The sequence below is a fragment of the Heloderma suspectum genome, chromosome 1 (assembly GCF_057233095.1).
Source record: "Heloderma suspectum isolate Gila_16-S chromosome 1, 16-S_ref, whole genome shotgun sequence".
Taxonomy (NCBI): domain Eukaryota; kingdom Metazoa; phylum Chordata; class Lepidosauria; order Squamata; family Helodermatidae; genus Heloderma; species Heloderma suspectum.
The window spans coordinates 48,088,621-48,102,077 of NC_139458.1; the positions used below are offsets into that span (position 1 = coordinate 48,088,621).

The 13,457-nt window shown below is 45.8% G+C and overlaps 1 protein-coding gene across 2 annotated transcripts in view; it reads right to left on the bottom strand.

The window, feature by feature from the left end:
• Positions 1-13,457, bottom strand: part of LRRC74A (leucine rich repeat containing 74A) — a 52,649-nt gene that overhangs the window by 22,395 nt on the left and 16,797 nt on the right. For both annotated transcript variants that reach the window (XM_084841785.1, XM_084841792.1), the window contains exons 6-9: positions 9,991-10,040; positions 9,362-9,443; positions 8,514-8,599; positions 2,695-2,889 (exon numbers count right to left, since the gene is read on the bottom strand). In XM_084841785.1, the coding sequence (XP_084697911.1) occupies positions 2,695-2,889; positions 8,514-8,599; positions 9,362-9,443; positions 9,991-10,040 (413 nt within the window). The remainder of the gene's footprint in view (positions 1-2,694; positions 2,890-8,513; positions 8,600-9,361; positions 9,444-9,990; positions 10,041-13,457) is intronic.

The following is a 13,457-nucleotide window of genomic DNA, read 5'->3' on the forward strand; positions in this document are numbered from 1 at the left end:
TTCTCAGGAGACAGGTAAGGTGGTCTGGTACTCCCATCACTTTAAGAATTTGCCACAGTTTGTTGTGATCCACACAATCAAAGGCTTTAGCGTAGTCAATGAAGCAGAAATAGACCGTTTTCTGGAATTCTCTTGCTTTCTCCATGATCCAGCGAAAGTTGGCGATTTGATCTCTAGTTCCTCTGCCTCTTCGAAACCCAGCCTGTACTTCTGGTAGTTCTCGGTTCGCATACTGCTGAAGCCTAGCTTGTAGGATTTTGAGCATCACCTTGCTGGCATGTGAAATGAGCGCAATTGTATGGTAGTTTGAACACTCTTCGGCGTTGCCCTTCTTTGGAATTGGAATGTAAACTGACCTTTTCCAGTCTTGTGGCCACTGCTGAGTGTTCCAAATTTGTTGGCATATTGAGTGCAGCACTTTAACAGCATCATCTTTTAGGATCTTAAATAGCTCGGCTGGAATACTGTCATATCCGCTAGCTTTGTTGTTAGTCATGCTTCCTAAGGCCCACTTGACTTCACTCTCGAGGATGTCCGGCTCATTCAGATCTTTCCTGAACAGTTCTTCTGTGTATTCTTTCCACCTCTTCTTAATCTCATCTGCTTCTGTTAGGTCCCTGCCTTCTTTGTCCTTTATCATGCCCGTCTTTGCACAAAATGTTCCCTTGAGATCTCCGATTTTCTTGAAGTGATCTCTAGTCTTTCCCATTCTGTTGTTTTCCTCGATTTCTTTGCACTGTTCATTTAAGAAGGCCTTCTTGTCTCTCCTTGCTATTCTCTGGAACTCTGCATTCAGTTGGATATATCTTCCCCTTTCTCCCTTGCTTTTCGCTTCCCTTCTTTCCTCAGCTACTTGTAAAGCCTCATTAGACAGCCACTTGGCTTTCTTGCATTTCTTTTTCTTTGGGATGGATTGAGTTGCTGCCTCTTGAACAATGTTACGGACCTCCGTCCAGAGTTCCTCAGGCACTCTGTCTATCAGGTCTAATCCCTTAAATCTATTCCTCACCTCCACTGTATATTCATAAGGGATATGATTGAGGTCATACCTGAATGGTTTAGTTTACTCAGCAGTAAGTCCCAGTGTGTTCAGTGGAGGTTTTGGTGGAGGGACTGGGGCCATGAGTCACTTAACCAGACCTTCAAGGGTTAATATGAGTAAGGCGGGAGGGGATCTGAGAGGCGTTCTGCCTTTTCCTTGTCTCCTTCCTCTATTTTCCTACCTTCTTCCTCCCGCAAGTGATGCTGACCTCAGCCAGCTTACCTTGAGATGTAAGTTTGTTATATCTCCAGTAAAAGTCTGTTCCTAACCCACCACTCCAGTGTGTTTTGTCTACATCTGTGGCTACTGACTGAGGTGAGGGGGGGCTGATTTGGACTTTAGTTTACTCCCTAGTGAGTGTAGTTATGCTTGTAGCCTTGTAGGGCAATCCTACTTGTCTCTTCAGAAGTAAGTACCATTATGTTCAATGGGATTTACTCCCAAATAAGTGTGTGTAGGATTGCAGCTTTAAAGGAGTTTTGGGTAACCGCAAACTAAGTTCCATTTATTTTAATGGGGCATTGCTTCACACCTAGTTGCAATGGCTCTTCATAACAATAATTAATAATAAATATACTATGATTAAATTACTACTACTACTACTAGTAGTAAATGTTTCTTGAATAAAAAAGGACTAACCTTTTTAGTCCCCACTGCAGGCATTCAAGATGAAGCTGGGCAGCCATCCGTCAGGGATGCTTTGACTTGGATTCCTGCATTGAGCAGGGGGTTGGACTAGATGGTCTTACAGGCCCCTTCCAACCCTACTATTCTATGATTAACCAAGTAATATTTTCTAGCAAGTTGCTGGACATGACTCTGTGTGTATGTGTGTGTGTGTGTTCTTTTCAAATGGACCTTTTAATAATTCTGAATTAGGGTGACCAGATACTCCAAACAAAGTGACTGAAAGCTCATTTGTATTGTATAATCTTACAAGGCTGTATAATTTTAGAAGGGGGTGTGGCTGTGAGGGGGCGTGGCTGTGACTATCATGAAGGGACTCTGCACTTCTGAATTTGCCACTACACTACTGGGTAGAGCCTACAGTGGGCCTGGGGGTGGAGTCAGGGGGCTGTTTCTGCCTGTTTCTGATAGGTCCACAGGCAGATCCTAGCTGTTCTGGGTGGAGCCTGGCAATGTCTGACATATCTTGAGGGCTGGAATCCAGCCCCCAAACTATCTAATCACTTAAGCTAAAGAAAAATGGTGGAGGGTGGCAGTGAGAAACAGACTTGCCCCTTGCATTTCTGGCAACTGGCCTGAAAGCAAACAACATAAATAACAATAAAGTTGGCTAGGGCATTTCCGCCCTATCAGTGGGCAATCCTACCTCAACTGAAAGCCATAACAATACGGGAAATAACGTTTTCCAGCCTCCCGACTATATTGTTAAGGGTGTGGAAATCCCAAGTTCATTAAAACACCATCACATTACAGATCCTTCCTACTTTCACCTTACTCTTTAACATTTGCTGCTACCAGCGTTTGCAACCCTAAGATCTAGAAACATGGTGGTGGGGAAACACATGGATTTTCCAGATTCTAGGAAGAGCCCGGAAGTTCCACAGGACGGAATTATTGCCACACTTGGCTCACACTTGCCACCCTGGGCCTTTTCCTCCGCTCCAGAAGAGAAAACGAATCCCTACCTTCAGGATTCTCAGGGTCCCGTTGACTTCTAATCCCTTGCACAGTTTTATAGTCCCGTCGTTGTTGATGTGGTTGCTGCTGATGTCCAGTTCAGTCAGTACACTGTTGACTTTGAGGGCCTCTCCGAGGGCCAGTGCTCCCTCATTTCCAAAGCCGTTCCATGAGAGGTTAAGTATCTTCAGTGATCCATTGGCCTCCAGGGAGAGAGAAAGGTTGGGAGAAGGGAGCCAACATTTATTTGTGGTTTTATGCATTTATATTTTTTTAAACCCTGGAATCTATTCTCATGAAGGGAGGTACAGACATGCTTGAAAATTAAATCAATAAACAATCATACATAAAAGCATAAGAAAAGGCCTGCTGGACCAGGCCAAAGGCCTGCCTAGTCAAGCGTTCTATTCACAGAATGGCCAACCAGATGCCCCAATGGGAAGCCTACAAGCAGGACAGGAGCGCAATAGCACCGTCCCGCTCATGTTACCTAGCATCTGATACTGGGAGACATAGTTCCTCGGAGGTCATCTATAGGTTTCATGTCTAGTATCCATTAATAACTTTAGGGCACAATCCTATGCATGTATAGACAGAAAAAAGTCCTAGAACTCCCAGCATGCCCCAGCCAGCAGCATGCTGGGAGTTTTAGGACTTTTTTCTGTCTAAACATGCATAGGATTGTGCCCTTACTGTTGTGAACTGCCCAGAGAGCGTTGGCTATTGGGCAGTCTAGAAATGTAATCAATAAATAAAGTCCTCTATGAATCTAACGAATCCTCTTTTCAGCCTGTCCAGGCTGGTGTCCATCAACCCCTTTTGGGTACCAACTGCCCTCTCATGATTAGGGACACTTGAGGAATTCAAGGTCTTGTGAATTCCAGTGAAAAGTGACCTGATCTGCACTTGCTGCACTAAAGTGCAGCTCAGAATGTAATTATGCTTCAGATGTTGCGCTTCTCTAAATTTTGGAAACCCCTCGCCCTGCCAATAGTTTTGTTTTGCATTTAGAAATGTGTATTTTCTGAGAATACATCCAAAAATATTTATCTAAATATGCGTGTATATATGACTTTTTTGTGCGGATTGAAAAAACTAATGAGGAAACAGGACAGGGCAGACACATGCACAGTTGACACCATCTGGAAACAGAATGACCCACCCATCTCTGCTCATAATGCTCCAGTCTCTAAAGCCTTCTGATGGCTTAAGCCCACTTTTACTGCACGCGACTGGCACATGCAGGGTGGTTAACCATGGCTTATTAATGGCTTATTAACTACCCTGCGGCAGTGCAAACCAGGTCCCTGAGCGAAGTGGAAAATCTTGTCTGCTCCTTCAGTGCTAGATAGGGCTACTCTGGTACCAGCTTTCCTGTAATGGTGCCTAACTAGCACGCATGGGAGCTCCAGCAATCAGTGCAACAGCTGGATTTCTTCTTGGGGCCAGTTCCAACACCTGTGATATAAACCTTCTCCCAGCAGTGCCAGGTGGATGACAATTGTGCCATCTTATTAACTACCAGCAAAGATCTTCGCATAGCACTAGCAGACATTCGACTCTCATGGGATCTGCTTCTTTTTCTCGGCAATGACTTCAGGAAGAGAGTCTAAAACCAGAGGATTTTGAAGGATGAAGCCGAACTGAAGGAACAGCTGTTAGGAGCAGATAGTACTTCTCCCCCTTCTGCTGTTCACTTTCCTCATGAATAATTTCTGCTCCTTCCATAATTACTAGGACTGTGCAGCTCTTTGTTGGCTCATATCGACAACAAATCACATTGTGATTTGTTGTCGATCACAAGCTGAATATGAGCCAACAATGTGATGTGGCTGCAAAAAAGGCCAATGCTCTTTTGGGCTGCATTCATAGAAGCATAGCTTCCAAATCCCGGGAAGTACTAGTTCCCCTCTACTCAGCACTGGGTAGGCCTCATCTGGAGTACTGTGTCCAGTTCTGGGCACCACACTTTAAGAAGGATGCAGACAAACTGGAGAGGGTTCAGAGAAAGGCAACAAAGATGATCAGGGGACTGGAAACAAAGCCCTATGAAGAGAGACTGAAAGAACTGGGCATGTTTAGCCTTGAGAAGAGAAGACTGAGGGGAGATATGATAGCACTCTTCAAGTACTTGAAAGGTTGTCACAGAGAGGAGGGCCAGGATCTCTTCTTGATCATCCCAGAGTGCAGGACACAGAATAATGGGCTCAAGTTAGAGGAAGCCAGATTCCAGCTGAACATCTGGAAGAACTTCCTGACTGTTAGAGCAATACGACAGTGGAACCAATTACCTAGGGAGGTGGTGGGCTCTCCCACACTGGAGGCGTTTAAGACGAGGCTGGATAGCCATCTGTCAGGGATGCTCTGACTTGGATTCCTGTACTGAGCGGGGGATTGGACTCGATGGCCTTGTAGGCCCCTTCCAACCCTACTATTCTATGATTCTTCTATGATTCTTTGGCACGAAGCTGGAGCTCTGAGTTGAAGCAGGGCGCTTTGGGCCACCACCAAGGTAAGGCGGAGGGGGCCTGAAGTGGCCCAAAGTGCATTGGGTTGTTCCGAAGAGCTTCGGTGCACTTTGGCGTGATCCGAAAGCCCAGCCACCACTGCCGCCAGCCAGCCCCCAGCTCCTTCTCTGGATCCTATGGACACGTGCCGGCAGGTGTCTTGTTGTTCTAGAGGGGGGAGCCATTTCTAAAATGGCAACTCCCTGTATTTCTGGAAATGGTGCCCCCCCCTCCCCAGAACAACAAGACAGCTGCTGGCATGGGTCCAGCGGGTCTAGGAGCTGGTGGCAGCAGTGGCTCCCCCAGTGGCGGTCGCAGCTCCCTCCACACGCACAGAACAAGATGGCTGGCAGACTAAGGGCCCAGGTAAGGAGCGGGGGGCTGGGTGGCATGCGTGCGTGTGGGGGTGAAGCAGGATTCAGATGTCTGAATCCCTCTTCAGCTCCATAGGCCGAAGCAGGTCGCCCCACCCCCCACCCCCATTCAGTCCGAAGCAAATCGGGCCCATTTCAGAAGCCCTGAAGCGGCCTCTGAGTCGGATCAGGGGATCCATGCACGGCCCTAATAATTACCACCTGAAAGACCTGGGCTCAGTGACAACCAATATATTGAAAAGGAATGGGATTTTTACATTTCTGTCACCAGGAAGAGAGATTTGTCCAAATATCCCCTCCCTGCCACTTCCCAGAACAATTTGTCACTCACAAAAGGGGGAGAATATTGGCAACTTCCTGGGGCAGCCACTGTTTTCCCCCAAGGATGCCCCTGGGAATGAGGATACATCACTACACAGCACTGTTCCTATGGCTATTTTGTCCCTACGAGGAAATGCCAGCAACCTACTGAGGGCAACCAAGCTGCTACTTGAACAAATGGTAAAGCTTTTTTTTTCCTACAAAGGAAAGAAAAAACCCTTGAACACCATACTGCCTAAAGTAATCTATACCTACTGGGAGAAAAGGAAACCTAGATGAAGGGGCAGTAGGAAAAATAGAGACAATATTATTGCTTTATTTGCCTTTGTGTCTAAAGACACTTCTGCAAAATGTCGTGGCTTGGAATCTTGGTAAAGCCTTCACTATGAGTGGGTGGTAAGCAGATGGTATGTTAAATGAATTATCCATCATCAAAGATGGCTCAAAATATTGTGGTGCCCGAGTGTGAAACTGGCATTCTCATGGGCCAGCTCCAGGTTTGAGAGAGTCCGGGCAAAGTGCCGTCTGGTGAGACCCTTCTTATCTTCATGGGCCTCCTTAGGCTTATCTGGCAGTGGGAGCAGCAGCACTCCAAAGATGGTGGTGAGCTGCCATTTTAATATCCCACAGTGCCCCTGAGTGCCTGACATAGTGTCAGTCCAGGGCACTGGGGAAATTAAGATGTATGCTTGCAGACCCAGCTGCACAATGTGGAGAGCCCGGGGCAGTGCTTGGGTGCTGGGGCTCGACACCCCCAGTCAAGATGCTAGGCAAGAACTTTATTGCCTCTCTTAAAGGAGAACAGAAGAGCAACAGGAAACTCCCAACTCTACCCACATACAATTAAGACCAGTGCCATCTAGTGACTAAAATATATAATGACATTATCCACACATTGTCCTAGGATTCCAGATGTTGATGGCAGAGCAATACCACCACTACATGCTGTCCTTTAATGAGGAAGGCCTGTTCACTCAGCTGCCAGTTAGGTAGCAGGAAGGCATGTGATGCACTTCTACATGGAAGTAAAGTGAGTCTGGCCTTTAGCTCTACCTGGATGAGTTCACCTGGGAACCATATGAAAGCCACTGTTAGCTCTATAGAGGAAAATCAGCATATGAGTATAACAACCATAAAGGAAGCAATCTATGGGATTCATACCCTACCCTTCAACCAATTTCTAGATTGGCTTATAAATAATTTACTAATTATGATAAAAGCAAATTTTTACATTAACTTCCCCTCCCTACTAAAACAGCATAGCGTAAAAGCTATCAGCAACAATAAAATAAAACAAATATGTATTTTTATTTGTTGAAGAGGAGGGTATAAATCAGAGAGAGAGAGAGAGAGAGAGAGAGAGAGAGAGAGATTACAACCGTGCCCCTTGTGGGGCACAAAACAAACTGGGCATGACACTGATTTACCACAAGCCAATTGCCAATGAATGGACATTTTGTTCCCACACTGCAAAGACATCTAAGAGATGAGCAGCAATTGGGCAATAAAATGTTCTTCCTTTTTGCACATTGGGGTAAAAAATCCCAGTGTTGTGTATTTGCTGATGGGATTCAAGCTAGAGTAACTGATCAAGAAAGTGATCTTGGGAAGCCACCTTAAGTGTCATTTTCTTGGTTAAAAGGTGGGGTACAAATCGAATCAATCAATCAATCAATAATTGTGGTGGATAGCTCAATAAAAATGTCGATACAGTGTGCAGTTGCTGTGAAAAAGGCAAATTCTATGTTGGGCATAATTAGGAAAGGAATTGAAAATAAAACTGCCAGTATCATATAGTCCTTATACAAATCTATGGAGTACTGTGTACAGTTCTGGTCACCTAATCTCAGTGTAGAATTGGAAAGGGTGCAGAAAAGGACAACTAAAATGATCAAGGGGCTGGAGGAGCTCCCCTCCGAGGGAAGGGTACAATGTTTGGGCCTTTTTTAGCTTCGAAAAAAAGAGACATTTACAGGGGGACATGATAGAGGTGTATAAGATTAAGCGTGGTATATAGACAGTGGACAGAGAGACATTTCCCCCCCCCCCTCTTTCATAGGGGGGAATGTGGGATCACTAGAATGTGGGATCATCCCATAAGGCTGAATGGTGGGAGATTCAGGACAGATAAATTGAAGTACTTCACATAGTGCAGAGTTAAACTATGGAATTCGCTAACCCAAGATGTAGTGGTGGTCACCAACTTGGATGGCTTTAAAAGGGGAATAGACAAATTCATGGAGGAGACGGCTATCAGTGGCTACTAGTAATGAAGGTTATATATTACCTCCAGAATTAGAGGCAGTATGCCTTTGTAGACCAGCAGCTGGGGACATGAGCAGGAAGGTGCTATTGCTCTCATATCTTGCTTATGGGCTTCCCATTGTGGAAACTGGTTGGCCTCTGTATGGACAGAATGCTGGACTAGATGCACCCTTGGTCTGGTGCAACATGGCTCTTCCTTTGCCCTTCTGCCAAAATATCCAGGATCCCTCTCTGGTCTGAGCAGCAAAGGCACACTGCTTTCTGCTCTCCCTCATCACTGGCCTCTGCGTATTCCTCAGCACACCCAGCCTTGCCTCGCTTCCCTTGACTTGGCAAGAGCAAAGTCAGACACATTCTTACCCTCAGGCCAGCACTCAGGGCTACTGCTCCTTTCATCCGCAGTTGATTCCAACTAAGGTTCAGGATCTCCAGTGATTCATTGTTGGCTGAGGAGAAGCAAAACATCAAAGCGGAACAAAAAACACTTTGATGAAGAAGCAAAGAGTCCTCTGATGGGTCAAAAGAGGTGCTCCTTTGGAGGCATGAGAGGCACAGAGGGGCCCACAACAATCCCAGACTCACACTGTTATATGATTCATGCCGGGCAGAAGTGAGACGTAAATTTGGCAGCTCTGAAATTCAGCAGCAAATTGCTCCTTTCCCCCATTGCCCTAGCAAGCACTGGTTACGTTGGACACACATTGGTAGACACTAGCGCAACGTCATTAGCACCAACGCTGGGGCACAGTTGGATCCTACCCATCATGTTTTCTTTAAAAATGGTTATGGTCTGTTTACCAACACACTCCGCTTCAGAAACCACTGTAAGGTAGGCCTCTTGCAGAATCAATGAGGAATGGGGTAGCAGCAGGCCTGTAGGGAAGACCTATGGCTTATGCTGTTTGCTTCTACCTATGCCATACTGGTCTATTGTGGTTTTAAGCTTTCATATTTTATATTGTTTTATGCTGCACTTTGTGGTTTTAATTTTTGTGAACTGCCCAGAGAGCTTCAGCTATTGAGCGGTATAGAAATGAAATAGATAAAATAAATATCTGCAACTAAACTAAATATTACATGAACAGCATGAGTCTCCAGTGATCTCTCTACCAAAAGGAAGCCAAACTCAGGTACTGTTGCCCCTTCTCTCTGTTTGCACATAACTCAGGAATAGCTGGTGGCTCTGCAGAAATAATGGGCAAGGTTACCTAGCATCTGTCCCAGCTGCTCTCCGCCCTTGTCAGCAAACTCGTTGTGGCTGAGGTCCAGCTCTATCACTCTGTAATTAGCCTGCGAAGAGAAATGGTACACAGGCTCTATGAGCTCAGCTGGGGCCTTCAGTCCAAGGACTGGCCTTAGACATTCAGTTTCCTGATGTGGAATCCAGCAACCGCTGCTCCTCAAGCATGCCAATGCCCATTTGTGGTGTGTATCCATCAAACCCCCTCTGAGGTAGCGGTAATGACATCTCCAAGATAGAACCATATGCGCATTCAAACACCCTAGGACAGGAGTCTCCAACCTATTTGGGGTCGGTGTGCATACCTGGAATTTTGAGAAAGTGTCATGGGCACTCTTACAAAATGGCTGCCATGGGGGAAACTTGCCCATTCATAAAATGGCTACCATGGTGGGCATGCTCAGTCACAAAACACTCATTTCCCAGATGGCAAACTGGTGAGAATAATAGGAAGGTAACTTGCCCAAGAACCTAAATCCAAGGCAGAAGTGGGGTCTGAGCTCCAAAACACAAAACCACCCCCTTTGAACCCAAATAAATATGGTGCTGGAGGGAAGCACTTCACCTTGCAGCATGCCAGACTGGCATGTCACTCACCATTAATGATTCAGAAAAATACAGTGCTGACTCTTCCCTAAAGTTGTTTCCTGCAGAGGAAAGGAGGGTGTTAAGAGGAGCAAGGGCTGTTTTGTACAAGACCAGGGTCAAGACTGCACAATAGCCGTGTCCAACACAACCCTCCAGGGTAGGTCTCTAGAATAAACTATTCACCTTTCGCTCTCTCTTTACTGCCGCTTAGTTAACCTGTCACAAACTATGAATGTAACATGTATCGTTGATAAGAATTCATTGTATTTCATGGGAGTGCTATTCATAATAATTTGTGTATGCTAACTATAAGTTATTAGTAATAGATGTGATTAGTTATGTCTGTGTTGTTCAGTACAGAAAAGTATTCTGGGAAATGAGGCAAGGAAGGTTGCCCCAAGTGTTTCCCGCCTCCCAGCTGAGCAGAGCAGAGCAGAGCAAGCTGCTCCAGCTGGTCCAGGGACTACAGAAGCAAGCAAGCTCCCAGAGAGCAAGCGAACAGAGCGAGCAGACAGGGGGAGCGAACAGGAGTTGGCCAGGGGAGTTTGGCAGGGGAGGTCAAGGGGGAGGCCCCTAACATTTTTTAATTTTTTTTTTATTATTTTTTAACTAACTTTTTTTTTTACATTTATTTGCTTGTAACACACACTTCCACACCAGTGGGACTCTGCTTTTAACCTCTGCTGAGTAGAGGAGCAGGCACAGGCTAGTCCAGAACAATCACAAAGCTAGACACAAAAAGAGAAAAGAGGCAATGGAAGGACAAGACTCTCCAGTGGTGGTGACCTGCAAGGTGTGTGCCATGTTTGTTTTCTTGCCTGAGAACAACATGGCCTACACCTGCAACAAGTGCAAGTTGATCACGCTGCTGGAAGAAAAAGTAAGTGGACTGGAGCGGCGACTGTTGACCCTCCGGGGAATAAGAGAACACGAAGAGTTCTTGGACAGACTGGGGAAACTACAGCAGCAAAGGGAATACCAGAAGCTTGAAGAGCAACAGCAAGATGAAGCAGTGGGAAATGCTGAGAAAAAAAATGGAGTAGAGGATACTCCTTGGTAAAATGACAGTTAGGAGAAGAAGAACTAGACACCACTCCGCACCAGTGGAAGCAGTGGAGCTGTGGAACCGATTCCAGGTACTTGCGGATGAGACTGGAGGACAGCCTTCAGAGAAAGAATCACAGGGGAACCTACATGAGAGTGAGCAAGAGGCTGAAGGTCAGTCAAACAGAGGCGATGAAACCCAGGCCTAGAACAAGAAGAAGAGAAGAGTGGTAGTAGTGGGAGACTCCTTGCTGCGTGGGATCGAGACCCAAGTAAGTCGTGAAGACCCGTGGATTCGCCAGGTATGTTGTCTCCCGGGAGGATGGATTAGAGACGTGACTGAAAGGTTGCCTGCACTCATAAAGCCCACTGACAGGTATCCCTTTCTTCTCATCCATGTGGGAACAAATGATACCGCCAAGCGGAGCTATGAAGAGATCACGTCAGACTTCGAAGCTTTGGGAAGGAAACTCAAGAACTTTGGGGCCCAGATAGTTTTCTCATCCATCCTTCCAGGAGTTAGAAGAGGGATAGAAAGGGAATGAAAAATACTCCGCGTGAATGACTGGCTATGAAGGTGGTGCCGACAAGAGAGATTTGGATTCTGGGACCACGGGCTATACTTCCTGGAAGATGGGCTGTTGGCAAGGGACAGGTTGCACCTCACAAAGGATGGGAAGAATGTGTTTGGCCACAGCATGAAGAACTTCATCAGGAGGGCTTTAAACTGAATCCTATGGGGAAGGGAGATGTAATGTTCGGGGTAACAATGGATGTAAGCGCATGCACTGCAATGGAGAGAACAGCTCTGATAGCGCCCAATAATAGTCTTCAGACACATGTAGGAAGAAAGCCAGACTATGAAGCACATGGTCTTCGATGTCTATATACTAATGCCCAGAGTATGGGAAACAAACAGAACGAACTTGAACTCTTAATACAAGAGGGAAATTATGACTTGATAGGTATAACTGAGACTTGGTGGGATGACTCTCATGACTGGAATACAGCAATTGAAGGATATAACTTGTTCAAAAAGAACAGGAGGAACAGAAAGGGAGGTGGGGTTGCACTGTATGTGAAAAATACATATCTCTGCACAGAAATACTGGAGGATGAGCTTGGTAGCCCCATCGAGAGCATCTGGATCAAAATAAATGGAGCAAAGAATAAAAGGAACCTGGTGGTTGGAGTCTACTACCGGCCACCCAATCAAGGAGAAGACGAGGATGAAACTTTTGAAAAGCAAATAGCCAATGTTTTAAGGAAGCATGATGTAGTAGTAATGGGGGACTTCAATTTCCCCGATATTTGTTGAGAGACAAATTCTGCAAAACATGGCCCCTCCAGGAAATTCCTGACTTGTGTGGTGGATAATTTCCTCCTACAGAAAGTAGAGGAAAGAACTAGAGGATCGGCTATCCTTGACTTGATCCTAATCAACAGAGATGACTTAGTGGATAAAGTAGCAGTTACAGGAACTCTGGGGGAAAGCGACCATGTTGTACTTGAGTTCTTGGTTCTAAGGGAAGCAAAAGCCGAGTGTAGTCAAACGCGTACCCTGGATTTTAGGAAAGCTGATTTTAATAAACTCAGAACAATGATCAGAAAGGTCCCATGGCAAGCGACGCTAACGACAAAAGGAGTCCAAGATGGGTGGGAGCTTTTAAAAAAGGAAATTCTCAGGGCAAAATTACAAACAATTCCAACAAGAAGAAAAGGTGGAAGACAACAGAAGAAGCCAATGTGGCTTCACAAAAAGCTTAGGGATGACCTGAAAACAAAAAAGGACACATATAGGAAGTGGAAAGAAGGCCAAGTAACAAAGGAAGAGTACAGGCAGGTAGCACAGAATTTCAGGGATGGTGTCAGGAAGGCTAAAGCTGAGAATGAGCTGAGGTTAGCGAGGGATGCTAAAAGCAACAAAAAGGCTTTCTTCAGATACGCGCATAGTAAAAGGCAGAGGACAGAAATGGTTGTTCAGCTATTAAATAAGGATGGCAAAACGATAACAGATGACAAAGGCAGAGGTGCTCAATTCCTACTTTGGCTCAGTCTTCTCCCAAAAGAGGGTCTATGACCCCCCTGGCAAAGGCGAAGTACAGGCTGAAGGGGCAGGATTGCAGCTTGAGATCGATAGGCATATGGTCAAGGAAGACCTAGTTACTTTGAATGAGTTCAAATCTCCAGGGCCAGATGAACTGCATCCTAGAGTCATAAAGGAACTGGCAGAAGAACTCTCAGAACCACTGTCTATTCTCTTTGAGCAATCATGGAGGACGGGTGAAGTGCCAGATGACTGGAGGAGGGCTAATGTTGTCCCTATCTTCAAAAAGGGTAAAAAGGAGGAAGCTGGGAACTACAGACCAGTCAGTCTGACATCAATCCCTGGGAAAATTCTGGAGCAGATCATAAAGCAATCCATCTGGAAG